This window comes from Passer montanus, unplaced genomic scaffold, assembly GCF_014805655.1.
Source record: "Passer montanus isolate IOZ18808 unplaced genomic scaffold, ASM1480565v1 scaffold10, whole genome shotgun sequence".
In the NCBI taxonomy this organism is placed as follows: Eukaryota; Metazoa; Chordata; class Aves; order Passeriformes; family Passeridae; genus Passer; species Passer montanus.
This window is the reverse complement of record NW_024356505.1, coordinates 5,110,988-5,136,917: the sequence shown is the minus strand read 5'-3', so window position 1 is coordinate 5,136,917 and position 25,930 is coordinate 5,110,988. Positions and strand designations below refer to the sequence as shown.

General features: G+C 35.5%; 1 protein-coding gene across 1 annotated transcript in view; it reads right to left on the bottom strand.

Annotated features, from left to right (window-relative positions):
• The window catches only part of NEK10 (NIMA related kinase 10), an 82,118-nt gene that overhangs the window by 29,238 nt on the left and 26,950 nt on the right, over positions 1–25,930 (bottom strand). Inside the window, 2 exon segments of the mRNA XM_039713660.1 lie at positions 540–753; positions 6,230–6,300. Of these exon segments, the coding sequence (XP_039569594.1) occupies positions 540–753; positions 6,230–6,300 (285 nt within the window).

The window sequence follows — 25,930 nt, the reverse complement described above, 5'->3', positions numbered from 1 at the left end:
AAATACAGCCTGCAGCAAATGGAAGAACTGTAAGTATTTCTGCAGAACTGTATCAGAGAGTTAGAAAACAAGACAAATACCTTATCAGCATCACTGGTCTGTATTTTGCAATCTGTAATTAAAAATTTTATTCTTGTAGGTTCCATTTTCTAGGTGTCATTGTTTTTGAATCATACATAAGATTATCAACTTGTTCCACCCTAATCAAGCGTACATTCTTCTATTCACAAACCACTCACAAGTGTGCCCTAATAATTAAATGTTATCAAATATTATCAAAACTGTAAGAACCTCCATAACAATGCCATTTTCCAACATAGAATGACATTGGGTTTTAAGATACTGTCATTTTTCCCGCATGATAATTTCCAAAAAATTAATGATTACCCTGTTGTAAATAAATTTAAAAGACTGCATGGAAAAATGTTACAGGAGGATGGGTCTTTTAATTTTGATTCATTTTCTGCTTTGCTGCACCTTATTTTCTCAGATATGGAAAACAACAATAACAAAAAATAAATCCTAATGCATGTACTTACTTGTGATAAAATGGAATGTTGATGGCAAGAAGTTACTGCATTTCGGTTAGCCTCCATGAAGTACTACTGGGTTCATCTCCTCTCCCAATCCAGTTTCTTCTCCAGCATGAGATGAGAGGTGGATAAAACATCCAGATATTTCATCATTACATCAGGCAGCAGTGAGCTCACTTCCACTATGTCTGGATGTGCCTCTGCATCAGGAATCTAGCAGCTACAGGAAGAACATTCTCTATTTACTTGTTTCTTTTCCACCATTGAATTCCTGCCCTGGTATTTATGGAGTTATGCCAGCCAGCACTGCCCCCTCATCCTGCCTGGTACACTTTGATGCTGGGCAGCTTTGGTGTTGCCACAGCACAGCCTCCAGCATCAGCTGGCACAATTATCCTTGACACTGACCCAAAGAGAACTGCTACTGGGAACTGTGCCTGTGCACTCCCAGCCACACTAAGGAGTGCCTGGAGCCTTCTCCTAGGATGAGGGAGATGGAGTCAGCCTTGTGGGGACTATGCTCTGGCCAAGGCACCACACCACTGGACAAAGCAGCTGTGAAGGAGAGGCACATCCTATCAGGAGGATTTATTTACAGGAGACTGTCAGAATCTCCACAGAGACAACACTCTTGAAACAATGCAAAGGAAAAGGAATATCTAAAATTTGCTATCAAAGGAGCAGTGGAAGAAGGCTCTCAAGAGGAGGTAGGCTGAAGACTTGTGACTTCTGCCAAGAGAAGGAAAGCTTTTCCTCTGACTACAGAGGAATAATTGCAGAAGAGGTATAGAGACCTAGGAACAGGTAAGGAAGAACAAGGCCCAACAGAGGACACATCAGAGCCAGGTGAGTCTGCACCAAGTGTTCACAAATAAGATGCAGTAGCTGACAGTCATTTGAGGCTGAGGGAACAGAGATATTTATCTACTTCATCAATTTGATGAATGTGATGGCTGTTGCTTGGATTCAGGACATTGTGGAGGTACTACTGAGACTCATCCTGGCTCATTACTTCTTGCTCCTCATGTGGGCATTGTGTTGCTCACGTGGGCACAAACAACATTATTAGTGCCAACTCTGAACACACTGAAAGTGACCATAGTGCACTGGGGTTAAGAGTGGAGGGCAGGGAACAGAGGGGGTGTTCTGAATTCTATCACTGAGGATAAAAGGCTTAAATCTGAACACACTGAAAGTGACCATAGTGCACTGGGGTCAAGAGTGGAGGGCAAGGAACAGAGGGGGGTTTCTATCACTGAGGATAAAAGGCTTAAGTCAGGCTGCAGTCCAACACCCGACAATGTGTAGTCAAAAGTTTAATAGTGAGGATCAGAGGAGCAGACCAACATGGGTGACATTGTGGTAGATGCCTGCTATAGACCACACCAAACCAGAAAGAAAGTCAATGAAGGCTTTGCTGGACAGATGGAAGAAGCTTCATGATTCCAGACACTTTGATATCTGCTGATGGGATAATATGGCTGAGTGCAGCAACCAGGAGGTTTCTGAAATCTGCTGATGACAATTTCTTGATGGAGCTGAAAGGCACTCTTCCAGAACTGTCACTCTCAGACAAGGAAGAAAGAGCAGGGGTGTGAAGATCAATAGCTCTTGATCTTACAGCAACCATCAGAGATTGTGGAGTTCAAAATCCTGAGAGAAGTGAGATTGTATGGTTAAAATACAGGACTTCAGGAGAACAGAATTCAGCATGTACAGGAGCTGAAAGGCACTCTTCCAGAACTGTCACTCTCAGACAAGGAAGAAAAGAGGCAGGGATGTGAAGACCAATGGCAGTCTCTTGATCTTACAGCAACCATCAGAGATTGTGGAGTTCAAAATCCTGAGAGAAGTGAGATTGTATGGTTAAAATACAGGACTTCAGGAGAACAGAATTCAGCATGTACAGGGGATCTTCCTGGTAGAATCTCACAGAAGACTGCCATGGAAGCTAAAGCTTGGGAAAGCTTGGGAAAGCAAGCTAATGACAATTTCTTGATGGAGCTGAAAGGCACTCTTCCAGAACTGTCACTCTCAGACAAGGAAGAAAAGAGGCAGGGATGTGAAGACCAATGGCAGTCTCTTGATCTTACAGCAACCATCAGAGATTGTGGAATTCCTGAGAGAAGTGAGAGAGTGAGATTGTATGGTTACAACACAGGACTTCAAGAGAGCAGAATTCTGCATGTACAGGGATCTTCCTGGTAGAATCTCACGGAAGACTGCCATGGAAGCTAAAGCGTGGGAAAGCTTGGGAAAGCAAGCTAATCTTCAGGGACATCTCAAAGCACCAGAACAGCCCAATTCTGCATGTGAGAATCAGGGGTGCACTACACAGGAAAAATACAGGTATTGCCCAAAGGGCAGAGTTAGGAAAGCCAAACTTCAGCTGAAGCCGAAAAAGTTGAAACTAGCATGGATGGGGAAGAAAGAGGAATGGCCAGCAAAAGACAGACTATGGAAAATGTGGACCCACTAAGCAACCTAGTGACAAACGACGTGGAAAAGTTTGGGACACTTGGTCCCTCTTTTGCTTCCGTTTCCATTGAGAAATTTTGACTATAAGGGTTTCAGATCTCTGAGCCTACCTGTAGAATCTATTAGCATGAGGCATTTCCATATAGCAGAAAATACAGTGGAAAAGCATTTAAGCCAATTGGACGTAGACAAGCCCATGGGACCAAATGAGAAGAGTCTGAGGGTGCTGGTTTGATTGGTCAATACCACTATCTGTCATGTCTAAAAGGATCAAACAGAGGTTCCTGGAAATTGATAAAAGTTGAATATCATACACATTTCAAGAAAAGCAAGAGGGAAGATTCAGGGAGCTGGTAGCCAGTCAGCTTCACCTCAGTCTCTGGGAAAATAATAGAGCAATTTCCTCTGGAAGTAATTTTCAAGCACAAAAATAAGAAGGTGACTGGGAACAGTGAGGATGGATTAACCAAACAGCTGTTATACCTGACTAGGCTGATCACTGTCCATGATGAGATTACTGTCTGAGGACAAGGAAAGAGAAATAAATGCTGGAGGTACCCTTATTTTAGCAAGATTTCTGTTTGACATGGTATCCCACACTATCCAAAGGACTATAAGGCAGGAAGATAATTGGCTGAACCTCCTGGCTCAAAGAGATGCCATCAGAAGTACAAAGTCAGCTGGAAGTGGCTGGAAGTATCATGCTCCAAGGACTGATGTTGGGTCAGTACTATTTAATGTCTTTATTAATGATATAGATCATGGGAGAGAGTGCATTCTTCAAAGGTTTGTGAACAATTAATTAGTTGCAGGGATACATGGGCAGGGCAGTTGTCAGAGGGACGTGAACCACCTATTCTCAGATCTGATTGCTACCTGCATAATGGGAAGGCATGGCCAGATCCTTCTCAGGGGTGCAAAGTGTTAGAGCAAGAGGCAAGAGACGTAAGTTATACCACAGGGAAGTCAGGATTGATCCAAAAATTATTATTATTACTATTACTTTTAATCACAAAGGCAGACAAACACTACAGAGGGCCCAGAGAAATTGTGGAATCTCCATCCTTCAATGCAAAACTGACATAGACAAAATCCTGAGCAGTGCGCAACCATATGTAATTGTATCTGCATTGAGCAGGATGGACTAGACTCTTCCAGGGGTCCCTTCCAATCTAAAATACTTTAACAGGTCTATGTTAAAGGCACCCTAGGTAGTTGTTTAGTAATGGTAATAATATATTATTAGTTCTATTTTTAAATCCCCAGAATATTTTGTATGCGGGAAAGCTGCTAGGGACAGTCCTCCATGTACAAAAAAAATTCCTAAATCTGTTGTTAACTCCAATGAATCTGGTAATTTACTATGATTTCCTTGCACAGTACCATTGACCTGCTAACACAAACATTCCCAACACTCTCCTTCAAAGAAGATGCCATAGAATGACTTATGATTTCTAAAGCAGTTCTTTCTAAGTAAAACACAACTGACATGCAAAGTAGCACTTTTGAAAATGTTTTACAATACTTGAACTTCTTGATTTTAATATTTTTGTTTAAATTTGCTTAAATGTGTTGATTAATTTCACAAATTTTCATAAATTTAAAATTTATTTTTACTTTAAATTTTGTATTTCTTTTAAAGAGGTGCAAGTTTTCACCCTTAAAAAATACTTTGGGTTGGGGTTTCTTTTTGATATTTTTATTTTAATTCACTGAAACTGGGCAAAAGTTCCAAGACCAATGGGAGCTAGAAGAGATTTTTAATAAGTCCTATATCCATTTCCCATGCATCTAGAAATTATTTATGACTAAACACCAAGTAGGTTGTTGTTCAACTCTGAAGGAATTTGACGGCTATGATTCCAGAAATTCCTTTAGTAGCTTAAAGCAATAAAACTGTATTTTAATAACAATACTAAAGAAAGCAATGATAACACTAAATAAAAATTTACAGTTGCAACAAGAAGCTTTCAATATTTCTTCAAATCATTATCAAGAAATTATCTTTTTACTTACAACATTCACCTTTGAAATGTTTTCTGTTTTATTAATTTGAAAATAACATCTTTTCTGTTAATGTTTCCTCATCTATATAACTAAAATCTCATTATTACTGATTTTCTTTAATGTTTTTTATTCTTTCTATATAGTTCACAAAGCATAAGCAAAAACCTAAACATAACAAACCATTTAAGATTTAACCCATAGTAAAATATTTTATTAAAAACAATACCCCCAAAAAAATTAACAGTAACAAAAAAAAACACTTTAAATGTAAAGATTTTAATATTTTCATTAAAATTAATTTTAGACCCTCTTAAATTTGAATGTTAGTTCTATTAGCTCCTGTACGCTCCATTGTTGCCCTTTATCCACAAGGTCTTTAAGTAACAGAAACCTTTCTGTACACTAAAACATACTATAAAAACTTTAGTTTATAACCTTACACAAACCTTTTCTGTAATGTGCTTTTTAGAGACAGAAGTGAATGTCTGAATGAGAAAGTATAAGCATTTTTGTACTAAGTGGGTTTTTTTTCTAAAATGGAAAAATCAAGGGAGCTAACTAAATCTGTAATTCACTCTATACTTTGCCTTACACATTACATTATCTCCAGGAAGATACATAAACATAGCTAAGAAATTTGTGAGTGAGTGTAGCAAGTACAGGCTAATCATTTCCTCCATTACTTTGTTAGCTCTGCTGCTGCACTAACAGAATTATAAGGTAGGGAAAAACATATTTATATCAGTCAAATTACAGAAAAAACTATGAACATGCTCATACAATGATCTATAAATAACATATTCTAATGGGGTTATTTCCTTGACCACAATCTGCATTTGAAAATTACTCAAATTCTGGATTTTTACTGGGGAAAAAATGATATGTAGGGAATTAAGTACAGCGCTGATATTGTTAAATGTAAATTTCAGTACTGAATTATAAAGTCTATACTGGCTAAGTGAATGCCCTGACTAGACTGGTATGAGTTTTCCAGTTGCATGTGTGCAATAATAACATATACAACTATGTTGTATATGTTATTATTGCTGTAAGGAGATAGCTCTGCTTTTCTTTAAATCCAAAGATATTTCCTATTCAGAGACAAATACTGGCAGTTGCTAAAGTCTGTAAACTGTCACATTATCTCTGCTGGAAGCATACAAAACAAAAACATCTTTACGGCAGAATATCAAAATAAAATGAGTAATTACCTCTTAATGGTAAATGAGACTTTTTCAGAGTACAGTCCTTCTGGCACAGGTTCATACAAAGCCCCTACTATCTGAAAAATAAAAAAAAATCTTCAGTTTGTTGAAAAATACTTCAGTATTTATATCAGCTTCCAATATAATAAGTGTTGTCCCTTGAAACTATCTCATGAGCCTTACATCCTCAGCTCTAACTTGCAGAACAACTTAATTACAACATAATTACACTCAAAAGGTTGCATGTGTCATTCACCAGCCAAATTCTTTAAGGGGAAGTACAATGAATAGATTTTCAACTTTTGCTACACTTCTTCTCACAACACTATGGGTTTATATTTTGTTCACTTGTCCTTTTCACTCACACTGTCTTTGGACTTACTGGACACAAATCAATCAAAGCATTTAGAAATGGCTTACAATTATGGCATTTCAATAAAACAGATTAGACAACCAATAAGTATGGCACCTCATCTCGTAATTCAGATATCAGAAAGATGTGAATACAACTCCTGTATTTTGAATGACAATTAATATAGTTTTGCTATTAATGCAAGTAAATGAACTTGACTCATATCATTTTCATCTTCTTAAAACTACTGTAATGCATTCCTTGTGAGGATGCAACATGGGCACTCAGCAGGCAGGTAAATGATAACACAAAAAAAATTGTAAAGATACATTTAAAGAAAATGGAAGAAGGCAGCAACTTCAGTTTTGATGAAGTACAAAACAGCATTTATTTCCTTTGTTTAATTTCCTCAGTGCTTTTCATGAACCTGGATGATAACAATTTATACTAGTAGGTGTATTCTGATGTTGGAGTTCAAATCTTAGCAGTAAGTAAAGACCATAGCACAGAAAGTTTGATTTTTGTTTTTCAAAAATACTTGACTTCTTTCATCTGTAAATCAACTTGAAAACCACCCAGTTTACCTTTTTGCTTCAGCTTAGAATTTGGAGCCACTTTTTCTTCATAATTATAGTACTGACATCTTTGGTAAAATGCCTTATTTTGATGCTCAGAGGTACTGTGTAAATTCAATTAATGATGCTAGAGGATATCCTGCTGCTATATACAAAATGCAGATTTTGAAAATATATGGGATGAGGTCCCTAGACAAAAGATAAGATCGATTATGTGAACTTAACAATAGAAAGTCAGAAGAGAGGTCACAGTGCAGGGAAGAGAGAGAGACTGACAGGTCACACTCTTCTGATAAAATTATCAAGCAAGATACAGATTCTTGGGTCAAACCTAATAAGCAATTTTATTTGAATCTTGCTGCTGCTGTTACATAATTACAAAGTGGGTAATAAATATTGTTTTAGGACATAACAGTATTTCTGTAATCACAATTTCTGTGCCACTAATTCATTAGATGTCTTTGTGGAAATTTCCTTTTTGTGTATTAAAAGTGTCTACTAGAGCAAACATTAATACTGCAACTTATATAGATGGTGAGCTCGATAAGGCAAAGACTCTATCTTATTCAAGTTCTAAGAATGCTCCTAATCAGAAAAAAGATCTCAGTTGAATTTTTTGTTTTTTGTTCTAAGGATTATTTTCATCCACAGAGAGATCAAGTTCAAAATTATTATTTTACATTACTAAACTATATTAAAATACCAAACTGAGATGATTCAAGACAAATTTATGTAACTATGCTAAAAGCTGTGTAGCAGCCACAAAAGGAATAAGCTGAATATAATTCAGAGAGAAACAGAGGCAACCATGACATGGCCTACAGCATCTTGAATCCTGAGGATTTTTCCAGGGAAAAATCTTGCCTAATGTCCAGAGCAAACAGCAGCCTACCAGCTGGTGACTTGGAAAAATCATATGATGATTTGGAAATCATAGAAAGAATAGAGTTCTGACAGGGTTATAGTTTTAGCATGGTTTCACACAAATGCACAGTAGCTGAAAGTTAATGAAGTAATTTGTTCTGTCTATTCATGCTGAAACATTTCTTGTTCTAAATGCTTATCTAATCCCTCTTTTTTTTTAATCAAAAGGACTTGTAGCAGTATAGTATTTGATCTTTTCCGAACAAATGTCTTAGTCAGAAATCTCAGATATTGAGAACATCAGGATGACCAATACCTTAAAAAATATTCTCCTGCTTAAGAAGTACTTTAAATTACTGAAGCAATGTTTATTTAATGTGACCATGAAAGTTTTACAGAGAATATAAATCCCCTACTTATATGATGCTATGCTTTTGTAGCTAATTAGATCTGTAAGTTAGATTTTTAAATAGAATCTTCAAATATTATTTATTTACTTTTCAAGTGATGTAGTAAAATCCATGACCATGTTCTACAGGCTTGCCTCACCATCTGCTAGTTAGAAATGTGGGTGGGGTACAGTAGTTGTTGACTAGCAAAACAGTTCTGCAGTCAATTTGCATGTTTTGGATCCACAGTGGTAGGGATGCCAAGCAGAGAAAGCACCCCATTCTTGTTCCTGTACACTGCCACCCCCAAACAGGAGGGTGGTGGGAGTACATATGGTTTGCTTAATTCAGATGACAACTGTGTATAAACTGTCATTGTCTGGTCAAGACCAGAAGGAATATGTGGAACCAGTCTTACTCACAAACATTCAGAATTTAAGACTGTAGCATTAGTATGACTTTTTTATTATTATTTATAAAGGCAGTACTCATCCTTTAACTTTTAGCTGAAGACAACTCAATTGACTGAAGCCAGACAGCAATGCTAATTAAATTTTAACAAACAAACGTCTACATCATAAAATGCATTCAAAACAGAATACAGAAAGGGGGAGCCCCTAAGAAATTAGAAAGATTTTAATTTCCATTTCTCCAAGGGCTGAGCTTACTGCCACTAAGCAGCAGTAGTGATGCTATTAGCCACAGCTACTAGAAGTGGCAGCATTTAATTCTTGCAGCTAACGTATTCAAGATAATATTTCTACTTTTCATCTAAGTTTGCAAATCAGTGGTGATTTCCAGCTTACATATTCAAGCTGAAAAAGCTTACTCCAGCATCATTATGTTAAATGTAAGAGAGTCCTTCACTAAACAAATGTCCATAAGAAATGCAAGACTAAATTCTTTTAAATTAAAGACAGAATTATATCCATAGAATAACCATCCAAATACTCAGCATTCTTTAACAGACAATTTTATAATTGTTTCTTAGAAAGGTCAACATACTAGCACTGCTTTTATTCTTAACAATAGAATCTTCTAAGACCATGGCCTCAAAATGAGCCACTGCTTAATCTAAATAGTTGTTTTTCCTTCTGAACTCCTTTTTAATTAATTGTAATTAAATTAATTCATTTTAATTAATTAAATTAAACTAATTAATCAGTTATTTTAAATACAGAAGTGGTTTCCCATACTACACCACATTTATAATTGGGAGTTAAAAAAAACCCAATAATAACCAAATCTTGTCAGTACAGTGCTACTTCTAAAACATCAAACACATCAACACATTTAAACAAACAACCTCTACATGGCCTTGGAGATAGTTTTGCTGTCAAGCTTTCATTTATAATTTTGCTTACTGATGTTAGTTTACCTTTTTTTTTGTAACACTTTAAACAGAGATTTAAATAGACTGTATCTAAGTTTGCTATATTTGCAGTACCACACAGCTATATGAAAGATGACTATCCTCATTAGATTAGCTCATGTCCACATTAGTTATCAGTGGACAGAAGTGCCAAAATGATAAAAGAAATCCTAAATTTGGAGAGGGAAGAAAAGAGGAGATGAGGGAATGATGTTTTCAAAACAGCATTAATTTTCTAGAGCCTCTGAAGCTTCTAAAGAATATCATCAATACTTTCAGGCTGACTTTACATGGGACAAACCAGTGAAGATTTCCCAAGCTGCATTTTCAAAACAGCATTAATTTTCTAGAGCCTCTGAAGCTTCTAAAGAATATTATCAATACTTTTGGGCTGACTTTACATGGGACAAAACCAGTGAAGATTTCCCAAGCTGCACAGAACTTCAAAGAGCCACTCATGACTTGGTGCAGTGGTCACTGGTGCTTCTAACAGGTGTAGAAACACACTGGCACAGGGCATCCTGCAGTAGGAGGAGAACTTTTAAATGAGACTTAGTTTCAACTGGACAGTTAGGAACACATGAAAAGAGCAGTGATCCTTCAAGACTGACTCCCAGAGAATGTGGTGGTTACAATGAAAGGCTAAACAACGAATCATCTGCCAGTGCTGAGGATTTTAAAGTTACTGCTTTTAGTCTTTAACTTCAATTCATTACTTAAACTTTGATGGAGAATTCCAGCAATAGGTATTAGCTATACAAACACTCATGCCTAGACACCAAAACTATTTCAGGAAACAATCCAAGCTGAAAATAGCTGGAAAGTAGCAAACAATGCTTATCCCATTCTTTCTTATCTAAGGATATTATTTTTTTTTCCCACTGTTGGAGACAGGACGGTAGGAGAGATAGTAGACAAGCTTGCCAAACCCCTTGTATGGGGTTTTTTTGTTCCTTTGGTCCCAAATGCTAAGAATATCTGCAGCTTCTATTAACTTCAGGTAATTTGATATCTTTGTTAAAATACCTATATAATAACACTCACTTGCAACGGATAGCTTTACTACTTGCTGGCAGGACTTACCAAAGCAAAGCAGAGAAAAGAATTTTCACAATCTTTGTACCTATGACTGCCATAATTCACTATAAAAATGAAGCCTGCTGTTCCCTGGCCCAAATAAAGAGGGATTTATCCAGCATCTTGAAAATCATCAGAGGTGAAGGCTACACAACCTCTCACTTCCATATTTGACTGTTAGAATGAAGGGGAAAAAAAAAATCTATAGACATAAGTTAGAATATTTTCTGTTTCAAATCATGTCTATTTTTTCAGAAAAGCTCCAAGACCACAAATTTCAGTGCAAAGAATGAAAATGCTTCTATTTGGACACCATTTCTAGGTTTCGACAAACGCATCTGTATTTAACTAACACTGCTGCAGGATAACATGTGAGTATTTGGAAACTACTGCAAAAAAACCCCCTACATTTACTCTAGAATCAGTTCTCTGAGTCACAGAAAGAGAGGGGAATAATGCAAGGGAAAAAAAAAAAAAGAAGAAGAAGCAGCAGCACCACCAGCATAACCCCAAAATACAAAAAAATAGAAAAGCAGTTGCTGCATGTCATAATTTTTCTCTGGATAGTTTGCTGCAAGCTACAGATACACACTCATTACCATAGCTTCATAATTACCACTAAGACCAATGGAAGAAGAAACAGGAGCCACAAAACTGACAGTTTGAATAAAGAGGTCCTGTGAATATTGCTGAAAGCTATTTGCATTTCTCACCCACATAAAGAATTCAACACAAGCCTTTTGGGGATATTCTGTCTATCCCTTGAGTGATGAAGCAGGAACAGGATTTTCAATCACTAATTAAACTTTTACCTTCACAGTTTTTTATTTTGAAATGGAAAAAGTACAGCAAAGTCTATAATAATTTATTATGTTGTTGTCTAACTTGCTACCATTTTTCTCCATACAAATTATGTTAAATATTTTTTGGGAAAAAATATACACATAATTTCTTATTCACAAAAGACATTTTTGCAGACATCCTAAACTTCTACTGACACGCAGAGAAAAATTCATCACTTATTCATCAGTTCCACCAAGTTTTAAAATGTACAGGGGTAGGGAAAAAATTTACTATCTTCAGATGGCAATTATACAATGTGATAAATCCTCATGCCACTAGGTGAGGAATTTAATTTTAAAATGGGTGAAGTCAGCTAAGAGAGGCCACTTTCATGTGTATAATTGCTCTCTCATCAGTGTAATCTCAGCATTTTCATTTCCTAGTCCAACCATTGCCTGCCTCTGCCCAGAAAGCTCTGCTATATTCAAATAGTTTCTTCTATAGAGAGGCCAAACCAATCCACAGTCAGTGACAGGCCACTAATAACTGTAGGATAAAGCCACTGCATAATGCCTGCCCTATGTTTTTACTAATACCTTCAAAAAAACCAACTGGTTTGATGTGGAAGGATGCTTTTCACTGCAAATAGTTGTAAATTTGTGTAGTCTGTCTCAATCTCAAATGCTAATGAGCACTGAGAAATGTGTAAAAACAAGATCCCAGTAATAAACCAGTGTAAATTTCAGTTACACCACTCTTGATCAACAATTTAGAAAACTCACTAACTTACTGCTCCCTTTTAACACAATTCACTACCTCTCTGTTTGAAACAGTCAAGAAGTTTAATCATTTACTTTCTTGGGTTTTTTATTTTATACTTTTGAAAATAAAAATATGGACATCCAGTTAACATTCAGCAACAGATTTGTATTTCTTTGAATTTACAAACCTTCAAGTTTTTATGTGTGCCAACTTTATACAATATTGCTTAGCGATGCCAAACATACTAAATCTGAAAAATAACTTATGGTCTCTAGCACTGTAATAAGACATTTTTCCAGAACACATGAAAAACTGCCACCAACTCACTTCTAATTCACCCTTGCCACATATGTATATAAATCAAATGACATTTTTTAAAGATTTATTCTATTGTTCTTTACTCCTATTGCTTTGTAAAACAAAACCAAATAAACAAATACGTTCTTCATACCTAAAGCATTAAATAACCAAGGAAAAAGCGTGTTCAGAGTACAAGGTTCTCTTCCCAGTTTCTAAGTGCAAAGAGGCACAAAGAGTAGTAGAAAAAAACTACTTTTTTCCCCCATCAAAAATTTAGACCACATATGAAACTCTGAAGACCACAACAGCCTCACGTGGAGTAAATTGTTTAGGCTGTATATTTTTAAGCCAGCTCAGTTCTCTAATCTTTATGTTTACATAAATGCTTGTGTTTGCCTTGGAGTATGGCTGGTTTAGGTTTGGGTGGTTGTTGTCACAATTGGATTTTTTTGCCTTGAATAATTTCATTGACACAGTTCATATCAAAACCTCAGAAACAACTGGTGCTGGCAGAAGTTTGGGAGTTTTTTTTCTATGGAAGAGAGATACTAAATAGAATTGCCAAGGAGTCAACTTTAGAAATATAAAATCAGCTTTCACTGAAACACAGCTTTCAGTTTTACCCTTAGCTCATAATGCTGAACTGAAACTCTCTTTTACCTTTACTAAGAAAAATTAAGTCAATCAATATATAACTATACAAGAAAATGCATAAAAAATCTCATCATACCTATTACCAGTTGCTCTTTCTGGGCATAAAGCCTATATAAAAAGCTGCTGAAAAGAGCAGAAGAATATTATTTTCAGGACTTCTTTTTTTACTCAGAAGACCAGGAAGTTATATTCAACTACCACACATTCTCCCATCTTTGAACTCTGTACCTTTTCTGCAAGAGTGTACATCTCTGGCAGACAGACCTGTTTTTTGTGGTAACTTTATACTTTCACTGCTTTTACACATATGAACTTCTACTGCTAGAGAAAACAAATGCTAAATCTCAGTCCTTTCTGAATTTCATAGAGCAATGCAGCTCATTGCACAAGTATCTCCTTTAAAACTATTTTTAAAATTGAAAGGTATATTTCACAGGTGTTCCCTGATTACGCTTCCCAAGGGACATCCGTATCTAAATGTTCCCATGTTTGAATACACAGAAATCATCCTCCAACAAGCCCCAGGTATGGCAATTGTGTACTTAAGTATCAATAGAAGGTAAAACAAAAAAATAATTCTCATAATATAAAATGTCATAGGTTGAAAGCATGGGAGATTTCAATATGGCAACTTCCTGAATATGTGGCTATGCCAGAAACAGTGTTGCTAATCCAATCTATGCTTAATTTGGCATTGTGGAACAACAAATTCAACAAAAAAAAAAAATCACCAAGATAAAACAAACAAACAAAAAAAGAAAAAGAAAAGAAAGAAAAAAAACCCCACAAAAAACATGAACCAAAAAAACCCCACAAAACCAAACATGATAGAATCTGTTTTACACTCTATAAACTGAACTAGATTCTATGAACATTGAACTATGAACATTCTCATTGATTTTTACATATATATATGCGTGTGTGTGCATGACCTTGTGTGTCTCAGTACACATGTACATGCACACACACATATATGTATACATATATACACTGTACTACTGCTCGAAGATGTATTTTGGATCTCTAGAATTTTCCAAGCAGAATGTTTCATTTCAGAAACTAAGAAGTTTGGGAGCACTTACAGGGTACAGTACTATTGAGTTACATTGGCTAGAAAAATTGTGAGAGCCCTTAACATAATCCAAGGGCACAGGACTCAACATACATCTATGACAAGCAGATCACAAATATCAGAGTTTCATGGGCTCTGATGTGCATTTACCCCAGAGTGAAGGACTTTTATACACTTCTTAAAAAGTTACACAATGTGCTGGTTTGGGCTGATGTAGATTTAACTTTCTTCACAGTGGCTGGAACATGGCTGTGTTTGGGTTTTTGCTGAACACAGTCATGCTCAATTGAGAGATGTGTTTGTTATCGCTGAGCAGGACTTACACAGAGCCAAGGCCTCTTCTGCTTTTTGTACTGCCATGCTGGAAAGGAAACTGGGAGTGTATGTGTGTCACTGCCATATTTTCTGGAAAAATCCCTTGCCCAGGATTTCTCTCCTGGGAGGTTGAGAAGCCTCAGAGAAAAAGGAAAACAATATTATCTAATTGGCTTCTCCAGGGTTTTGCTGCTTTGGAATGTGGTAGGTGATTCTTTCATTGGTTGCATGTGAATAGTTTTTACTTATTGGCCTAATATGGGCCAGCTGTGCTGAGACTCTGGAGGAGAGTATTTGAGCAGTTTTTTTAGCTTTCTCTCTGTATCCTTCCTATGTTTTATAAAATAATATAATATTATATGATGTAATGTAATATATAATAGTTATATAATGCAAAATTTAATATATTACATTATATAATAGAGAATATAATTAATAATATAATATATAAAATAATATAATATTATATGATGTAATGTAATATATAATAGTTATATAATGCAAAATTTAATATATTACATTATATAATATCATATAGTATAATGCCATATAATGCCATATAATTCCATATTATATCATATCATATTAATAAATTATCCTTCTAAGAACACGGAGTCAGATCCTTTCATCTCCTTCCTTCATCAGGGTCTCAGAAAATATCACACATAGGAGGTTGGACAGAGGCAGAATAGGACAGGTGACCCAAAGTGACCAAAGGAATATTTCAGTCTATATGACACCATGCTTAGCATATTCCGAAAGGAGGAAGTGGGGGACATTTGGAATGACGACGTCTGTCTGCCCAAGTAACCATTCCTTGTGATGGGGCCCTGCTCTCCTGGGATGGCTGAACACCTTCCTGCCCACGGGAAGCAGTGAATTAATTCCTTGCTTTGCTTTGCTTGCATGCACAGCTTTTGCTTTCCCTATTAAACTGCCTCTATTTCAACCCATGAGTTTTTCAGCTGTCATGCTTCTGATTCTCTCCGCAGTCCAGCCGGTGGCTGCAAGGGGCTTGCTTGATGGCTGGGGTTAAATCATGACACAGATCTCTTGGCAATGTGTTTTGCCCTTCATCAGGTTAAGGTGTATAGCCATATTGGGAAAATGTCCCATAAAGGTACAATTCCATTTGAACTTGGCCTTCTCATCTATATATTGTATCTGTCCATCTGGAGAAAAAAACTTGCTGGCAGTCAGTGTGTAAAAACACTATTCATTCTAGGCCTTCAATTTAAAAAAAAAATTGCCAAGGACAATTTTAAAAGCCTTGCAGCCTCTATTTCAAAAGGTGATGTATACATCAAGCTGATTCTTTCTTCAGTTGTCTTAGTGTTGCTAAAGAATGTCACAAAGTACCACCTTTCACACTGTGATAAAAACACACAGTTCTAATTAAACTCAAAATGTGCACAGCTGTTTCAACTTTTTTACGCTTCTGAATTTACAAGAGTAGTACATGCATCTTTGAGTAAGTAAGAAGAACAAATCACAGTATCATTAATTTGTTAGTGTTCCAGTGTTACATACAGAACTTCTGGGAGGCTTAAAACAGAAAAACACATTAAAGTTCTAATTTAGATCTGTTATTCCTTCAGACACATCATGGAACAAGATAAAGTATAAAACAAGAAGAGGAAGTATAAGCCGCTTTCTGAAACTTACATAAAACAAAATTTCCTTTTGATGTGATTTGTTATTTATATTACCAAAACCAAGCATTACTGCACGGTCCACCCATGGGATTTTATACCATTTATACAAAAATATCTAGCAAATTGTCAAGCTGTCAGTTTTAAAAGAAATGCTATAGACAAATTGTAAGCTGTGGCACATGCTATCCATACACATAAAAACCTGAGCCACTCATATTCTAAAAAGGTACTCCTAACATGCATCTGGCAGATTCTTCTAAGAAGAGTTTCCTTCCAACTAAAGATGCTTTTCAGTGAATTCATATCCCAATTTCCTGCAAAATATTTCAGGAACTGCCTTAAGTCTGTAACTGTATAAACAGCTCTATAATGTTTTTTTCCTTTTATCTATGGAGCAGAAATCTGAACAGTTAAAAAATGGTAAAGGATTTTGCTTACTGCGGTACATGACTTTTGGAATAAACTGCATTCAGTATCTATATCAGGCTTAAAAGCTGGATAACCAAGCTGATCAAGAAATTGCATGAATATTTACATTTTCGAGGGAGACGTGGAAAAGTAAGTATCTGCAAAAGGACACAAGCAATAGCAAATCCTACTCTGCAATAACTCTAAAATAAACTTAGATTTTTAACAACTGATTTCAAAGAAGTGTCAATTCCACCTAACTTTAAACTCCTCTAAGAGATTTATGCTAAGATCCCTCTGTAGCAAATGAAGAGAGATAGACACATCAAGTGGTTGATTCAGCTGATCAACTAAACATAACTGTTTAATGTAGATGCAATTCATTATTGGAATGCCTATTTTTCCATAATTTTCAGTAATCATTACTTTCAGTAATCATCTAGCTGCTTGGCTTAAGTAAGATGCCCAGCTTTTAAATTGCTTCATATAAGCAAGATGAATCCCAGCCACACAGAGACTTGTTTCTGACAGTAACTTGTGTCTCACAGTAAGGTATGAATTAGATGACTTTGCAAGTATTTGGATTTGCTGGAAACTAATATACAAGATAATTAACTAATAACAACTCTTCTGTCTAGCAATCACATTCAGAACAGATTAAATGGGGAAAAAAAAAAAAAAAAACAGGAGAAAAAGCAGACAGATGAAAATTTTACCTGAATAAGATGGGGCCTTCATTGTTTTCTTTTGCATAGAATTTAAAATTCTCAAATCTAAATAAAGTCTAGATCTGTTGATCCAGATGCTCCCAACAACCATCATGAAAGTCATTAGATGAAATAAGCACACAGGTTCATAACATAATAATCTGTTTGTATTTTATTGTATTTTTTATTTAAATTTTTGCTTTCTACGTCACATATATCAGCCGAAAAAGTAAGGTTTCATGGGAAACTTGCCAAAGACTAAAGAGAAGGTAGGAAGATATTTGAGACACCACCTCATCCTATTCAGCTCACTACCAAACCCCAGCAATGGGAATCCTTGTGAAATAGACCAGAAATATAGACAAACACAAAATAAGACAACACACCTAAATGGAACTGTCACATGATCCTGCAATAAGAAAATCATTTAATTCCACAGTTTTCTTCTCCAAAGTCTCTCTAAAAATCCTTTTCAGGATAAGTTAAAGCTTTTATAAATTCTTGAAGTAGGAAGTAGAAAGAGAATCAACATACACATTAATTTATAAATAATAATCAACAAAACCTACCCACAAATTACATTTACATATCTTTCTTCCCCCAATTTAATAACTTGACACATTGCTCTCCATGAAAATACACAGACTGCTTGTCTGCAAGTGGGATCACATAGTTATTAACACTGTACTGTCTCTCTAGTCATAAAATCATTTACCCTTGCTTGTGTAGATTGAAATGTGGAGAACCTAGAGAGATACTGGGCAGTAACCCAGGAAAACATCTTTCTTCAGCAGAATAAATGGCAAATGCAGACATATGAGCCTGCCTGAAATCACAGGGTAATTAAATTCAAACTCAGTTGGAATAGATAGAACAAACCAAGGAAAGCCTAAGTTTGAACAATCCTTGATAGAGCTTTGAAATCTGGCTTCTATGAAAAAGCAAGCAACTGAACAAAGGCCACATCAGAAAGCAAACCCCAAGACCCAAATGAAAAGAGCAAACAGATTCTACTGACCGTCAAAGAAATGGTAAAATAGCAAACAGGCTCTTTAGGAAACATCCAAGACAGCAAGATGGCACATAATGGCACAAGAAATTCAAACAGCACACTATATACTGAGCAGCAAAGTAAAGCAGAACAAGAAATAGGAAGATTTAGAAATACTAAGGATTTGCTAAGATACTAATACAGCTAACGTCTTGATTATAGAATAAAATGGGGAAAGGCAGAAATAAACTCATCAAAACTGTTCTAAGTCCTGCAGTTCAGATGTCATAAGAACATAGCTTATCTTAATGTAGCTCATTTAATATTAGTTAAAATAAAAATGAAAGAATTCCAGCAAACAAATGCCAGAAACATTGGACTAAAAGACATTTACAAGATGATAAATTACTCTGATTAAATGACTAATCTTATTCTAATTATTCATTCATTATCATTATTATCTCTTCCAAAGAGATAATAACATAATGATTATTATAGATTAAAATAACTGCTGTACAATTTATATAAGTTCTACACAAATAACTATTTCTGAGAAGTACACTGTTGATTTATATTGTATTATAGTAGTAAAACAGTAGCATTTTTTTCCCTTAAGGTAGCAGTCTATAGTCACCATGGAGTCTATAAAATTTTTACATGCTACACCCCACTCCTCAGCATTAAAGTAATTCTTTAGAGGCTGGATTAGCACCACTCACTTGATAGAAAAGAAGTACAGAAAACTGTTTACATCAAACTGCCTTTAATGTAAACAACTTGTGCTTTGATTTTAAGCTTCTTTCAAGCCTTTGTGAGTACAACTCTACTCGGGATAGGAAAAATACATAATATGGACTAGTCCATGTTACTTATAAAGTGGCTGGTTTTCTTTTAGTCCAAGATTTTTCTTTCATCCTTCTCTCGTGTCTAGTATTAAGTTAAGTTATCTCTTATGGTGAGAATTGTATAATTGCCACTGTGAGCACTTTTTTGGAGATAAATACAGGTATCTTCATGTTTCTTACTTTGTTTCACATAATTTCCAGTTTTACTCCCAAGTATAATGCTATCTCACACTGGACATGATATTAAGTATATTTCAAATATCAGGTGACAGTTAACTAGACAAACTTCTTATTTAATAAAATCTATATAAAAATAAATAATTTTTAACATCTTTTTGTAAGGCAGTCTCTGTCAAGTACTTATAATGCTCTTCCTTGAGGTTTATCCAGGTGTCTTTTTAGTCACCAGGTGCCCACAATGAAACACAATGTTCTACACAGAGCTGTCCTGTGGGTTACACACAGGGACAGTACTGCCTGCCTGTCCAACCTATATTCTCCCTGTGGATTCCATCTCTAATTGAACTGGACTTTTTGCTGACACACATTATCATAAACTTATGTCTACACTACAACCAAACTTTCATAGTTCTATTTCATTGCTATTTTTCATTCTCAGAATGAACACCTGTATTACATTACTTTCAAAAGATCCTCTGGTAAAAAAATTTAGTATCAATATACTGAAAGGATTATTTAATTGTTGTTACCATTCTATTCAAAGCCACAAATGCCTTCCAGGTGCCATCTTTTCCATGAATGGCAAAACTAGCACAAGACCAGTTTTCCACTAGTTTTCTGATTTCTCTCACCATTACACAGTACCTTCAGTTTCCTATTCTCTTGGTTATCTAAACACACCAAACTGCTATCACACAACAGCATATTCTGCAGCTTTTTTATAAGGTAAAATTTCAGCTGAGTGTAAAACTTTTCTCGCCAAGATTGAATTGGTTCACTACTTGCTATCCATCAACAAATTTTTACAAACACTGAAAGAACCCAAACTGTCAAACTTGCTTGAAATTGGTGAAGTGTTTCAGATTCTATTTTTGGAGGAATAAAGTACCGCTGGGAAATCTCATAATCAGTTTGACCATATAGCATCATAAAGGTTAAAAATAAAGTATTTATGAAAATACGAGACACCCCCTCATGTCAAATTACCTTTCCCAAAACAAAAATGCTTTAAGTAAGTGAAAATAGCAATACACCTACTGCAGGTCTCTACATGAGAAATCATACCAGACTGTTGATTTATGCAATGCTCTCACAATGTATGGTTATAAACAGAAACAGTGACCAGTGCTAGAAAAGCAGCCTGGTTAACACAACACAGTACACAGACCCAGTGTGTAGTCCAAAACCAGAAATTAAGATCAAGGAATATTTTCTCCTCCACAGCAAAGAAGATGAGGGAGTAAAATAATATGTCCACTTAACACTGAAATGGGAGTTTCCTCAAAACACCCCAACAAGAAAACTCCCCAACACTGGCACAAAAAGCTAAATAAACAACATTGTTCTGTGCATCAGTTTGCTAACATTTGAAAACAATTTTGTTTCAGAAAGATCAAGTTATCTCACCAATTACGGTAGAACTTTCTTAATGACACCTGAGGGATCTACTCATAGTTTCTCAACAACTTTTAAAGATCAGTCAAGTTCTCAAGCAATTATGATGGGACTCTATCCCATCCAATCTCAAAATTGACTTGATTTCCCAGAGTTCATCTAAATTGTCTCCATACATATACAATTATATACATCTTTTGATCTGCTGGCAATATGTCCTCTCTTTCTAAATCACAATCCTTTTTTTGAAACAAAGAAATGGAAGGTATAATTGAAAGGAAACATCATTCACTATAACCATGGACAATTGCTCTGTCTCTTCTGGGAAGGCCTTTGAGACAGCACGATAATAAAGACTGTCACCACTAACTTGGAGCAGATTGTTTCTAGTGACTTATGAGCTGGGAAAAGACTTCAGGATTCATTACCAATTCCCTAAAGCAGTCTTTCCTCAACTTTTAATGTATTAAGTGTAAACACATCCATTTAATACATTTGGTATTCTAAACACACACATCACTGGATTTTTCAGTTCAGGGAGATAACCAATTAAAAGGAATTTAATTAGTGTGATAGTAGAATGCAACCTAGTATGAAGTAAAATTAAAAACCATCACAATTACCAAGCATAATTACATAAGTCCCTCTCTAAACAAAAAACAGTGTCTGCAGTTATTTTATGATGACGCAAGGTTCAAAAAATTGCATTAGCAAATTGCTTCAGTCAAGCCCAAATACAAACATGTTTGGTACATCCAGTGATGTGTTTTTATCTGAACCATTCTACATAACATTGCTTAGTCAAGTTTAAACAATAAGCATCAAATGCTACTTTTGATATTTATTGTTTTGCTTGTGCATTATATTGTCTGTTCAAAGAAGGATGGGTTGCACCTCAAACTACTCAAAACTATCACCTGTCAGTTCAGAAGAAAGCTATTTCTGCCATTCGAAGATGAAAACAATCTTTCACATCTATTTTTGGTTTGGGGGGTTTTTTTGGGCGTGTGCATTGGTAGGTAGGCAGTCCTCTTTTTCTTTTTTCAATAGCCTTTAACACCTACTTAAATCATACAAAAAAGCCCCACTAAAAAGTCTAGTCAAAGCACTGCTTAAGTCTATAGGGTCTGATTTCTCCTTCAAGACTTGTGCTAAAATACTCTGTCAGTTCATCTTATTCCTTGTGAACAGGCTTCCATTTCAAAAAGCCCACTGACACACACAGAACTAACAAGCACCTTGAAGGTGGCCTCCAGCGCATGGTGCTGTTTGCAAAGCCTTTTTAGCATTCTTAAATTATTATGACATTGGAAAGACTAATATCTTAGCCTGTCATTTTAAATATTACTCAAGCATATACCTTAAATACAAAGACATCTGTACTCTATCCTTGTTCCCTTTGCTGACTGCAGACAGACAAGGATCACTGCTTCCATGATTTTGCCTGTGGAGTAGAACTGACAAGTAATGTCCCAAAAGACCACTTACTTGAGACACTGCAACATGGAAGGGACATTTTATCCTCAATCCTGCATCCAAATAACTGGATAAAGAGGTAGAAAAATACCTGCCAAAGTTCTAGCTCTGATATGAACTTCGATGTACAGAGTATGAAAATAATAATAAATTTAGTATAAGCAAAAACTATATTTAAAAAGTATTTAAATTTACAGAACATTACTCTCAAACAATAATTTCCTCCAAAATATTAAAAACCCAGAAGATATCAGTGAAAACAAAACAGGCATCTAATAGAGGAAAAGGAAGAAATAAATGGAGATGGGATAAGAAAAATTGCAATGCAGTGAGCCTGAGGGCCATGGCAGCATGGTTTTGACACCTCTGACATCTCTATTTTTAAACTGGTGTTTAAAAGAGCAGAACAACTTCTCATCAACAGTTTCTCTTCCCAGTTGAACAAAACAAATTGATTATTTCAGAGAAGCTGAAAAAGATGGCACATAACTAGTCACACCAAACTCTTACAACACTTTATATACCCCAACATCACTCACAGATCCAATGTCACCCAGAGATTGTGCAATGCTTCAGGAATATTTGGATAACCAATTAAGGCAGCCTTGCAATCCCCTTACCTTTGCTCACTAATAAGTATAAGCATTAGTCTTCCAAGGTATGTGACTTGAATATTTAACATATTACAAGGTATCACTCTTGAAGTAATTTTGGGATTTAGGAATTTCTAGGGAATAAGTGTCAATCATTATCATTCTGGTACAAGGAATTCACAAGCAACAATTTCAAAAATGGCAAAATAAATTACATTCAACTGCCAAAGTTCTTGACTTACCTTTTAATTCAGAGGAGAAACCAGCAGCTCCCCTCATGGGTTGGAACCTTTAATTACTTATCACAGCCTGCAGGCCAAACATTCTCACAGGTGTAAGGCCTTCATATATGGTGGTGGTGATTGATACTGTTTACATACATCTTTTTATAATTTAAACACACATTTCCTTTTCTATAAGGATATTCTACATATAGATGAATAAGTTACTACACTACTGCAGTTGGTTCATTCTGCACCAACTTAACCCACAGTAACCACCAGGTGTTAAGAACAGGCAACATCAAAATAGGGAGGCAACCAACTATTGCAGAGTAGCTTGTGACTTGCACCTTGTTCCTTACTTCATTGCAACTTCCCTGTCTGCTCCAAGAGTAACCATGAAGATGGAAGTCACTGAACTAAAAGTTACATGCAGGAGTACTTACCATGAGTATAGGATTACCTATTATTATAGGATAAGAGGATTACCTATGGGTAATATATATACACCTAGATAGATAGATAAATAGACAGATGAATAGATATACCTATAGATAGATAGATAGATATACCTATAGGCTTACCCATATTATAGGATATCACTACTTATGCAAGTTTGCAGTTTTCTTGCCTTCCCTATATATATATAGGTATATCTATCCATCTATATATAGATAGATATACCTATAGGCTTACCTATATTATAGGATATCACTACATATGCAAGTTTGCAGATTTCTTGCCTCCACTTTGCAAGGCCAAAGTCAGCTACAATAATTAAAAGAGGGACAAAAAGATTCACATCTCAATAGTCACCTCCTCTGCATGACAATCAGTGCTCAATAGCAATAGCTGAAAAGTTGGGGGAGGGTGGAAGGGAGGTTTGGGATTTTTTTTATCTTTTACTTTTCATAGAACTGGACCATATTATCTTTTCATCTCCATATTCATCAGCAACGTACACTTGAATTCAGCCTATCTGCTTTAAAAATACCATAAGCACCCTTCTGATGGTTTCAATCTAAACTATATGACCAGTTTCGGGTTTCTACCAATATATTTCAATAAACTGTATGACAATGCTATGTATCTAATAAGCAGTGATCTCATACTAATCTCTAATACTCTGAATTTATGGTAATTATTTTTCTTTCCTTTAAATTATGACAGTTGGGAAGGGTAAAATTTCCAAGAAACTTAATTTCAAAGGAGCATGGGATGGGGGAGTCTAATAACTTGATAGTTCATGTTCAAAGATGGAATTTGATAAGAAATTATGGTGAATCTTAGCCTTACCTTGTGAAAAAAGCTGTAGATTTAAATGATCATGCAATTATGTTAATATAAATGCCTTGTGTAATTATCAGGTAGTCTTTCACAAAATGTCACACAGAGTCTTTAGAGATTATATTTTTAATCAAAGTTCCATGCCAACCGTTCAAGTTTGTTTTTTCCAATTCAATATTCTACTGCTGCCTCCACACAACAATGCAGCTAAGATACATCATCACACTTCATTAAGTCCAAGCACAAAGAGCAGAAAACATTATTGTACTTCATAAATCCTTTTAATAATTTTTGTATTGCAATGCTACTTCAGAAGAAGATTTTTGTTGTAAGTAACAAATTGCCATGTTTAAAATATTCTAAAAAACTTCTGTTCTACTTGGACAGAGCCCATAGCATGCCTACTCCAATTGCTTTCACTGTGACACAGTTCATAAAAATTTTATGTTACTACCCATCAAAAGAAGCTGAAGATGAGAAGAAATACAGGTAAGAAAAATTAGTTTCTGTTGGCTCTTGCTCAGTGCAAGCCTTCAGGGTCTGACAAGGAGCAGTTCTTGAATTCAGAAAGGGCCTTTGATAAGAAAGCCAAATCTAGACACTCAAACTGCAGACCATTTTTCTTTGAACAAAATTTCCAAAGAAGGACTAGCTCTGCAGTGCTTGGAAAATGTAAGTAGAAAGAATGCTAAATTAACAGGATAACCAAGAAGCCTCCCTTTTCCCTTGAGTTAAGGCAGTCCTCAGGCAGCTCACTACAAGAAATATTAATCCCCAAAGGACCAGAGGTTTTTGCAGTGTTGATACGTCCCTGTATTAACTGGGCTGAATAATTCTAAATTACTTCCTTTGGAATATAATATTCAAATAATATTCGATGAAGGAAGAGTGCTGAAAAATTACAGCAATTTATAAATTCAGTTCCTGTTGAGAGATTTAGTAAAGGAAAGAAGGCAGGTGAACATCTCAGTTCTGGACATAGTAGTTTACTTTAATACAACATGAGTGATTATCTGGAGAAAAGAAAGAAAGCAAGGGAAAAATCAGCCAGATGGAAAAAATATATTCTCTTAATTTTAAGCTCAGGTCCTTAGAAATGGAGGGATAAAACCCTTTCACTGGCAATTTACTTTTTAGCTGAATTTTTTACATTCAGCTAAACTTTGTTGATAAAAGGTGTCTTGTTGATACCAGCAAGAAACTCCTACATACAACTGGTGCTGCCAGAGCTAAGGAATGTAAAGCCCAGGACAACCTGCTTTACATGAAGCATAAATTTTTTTCTTAGCTTTTTCAAGCCTATAATAGAGATTTGAATGAAAAAGAACTGCCAACTGTTGAACTTAATCAAACAAGTGACATTGCTTCTTTTAATTTATTTAAGCATTTGTCTTAATAAATAAATAAATTGGTCTTCCACTTTTAGTATTCCAT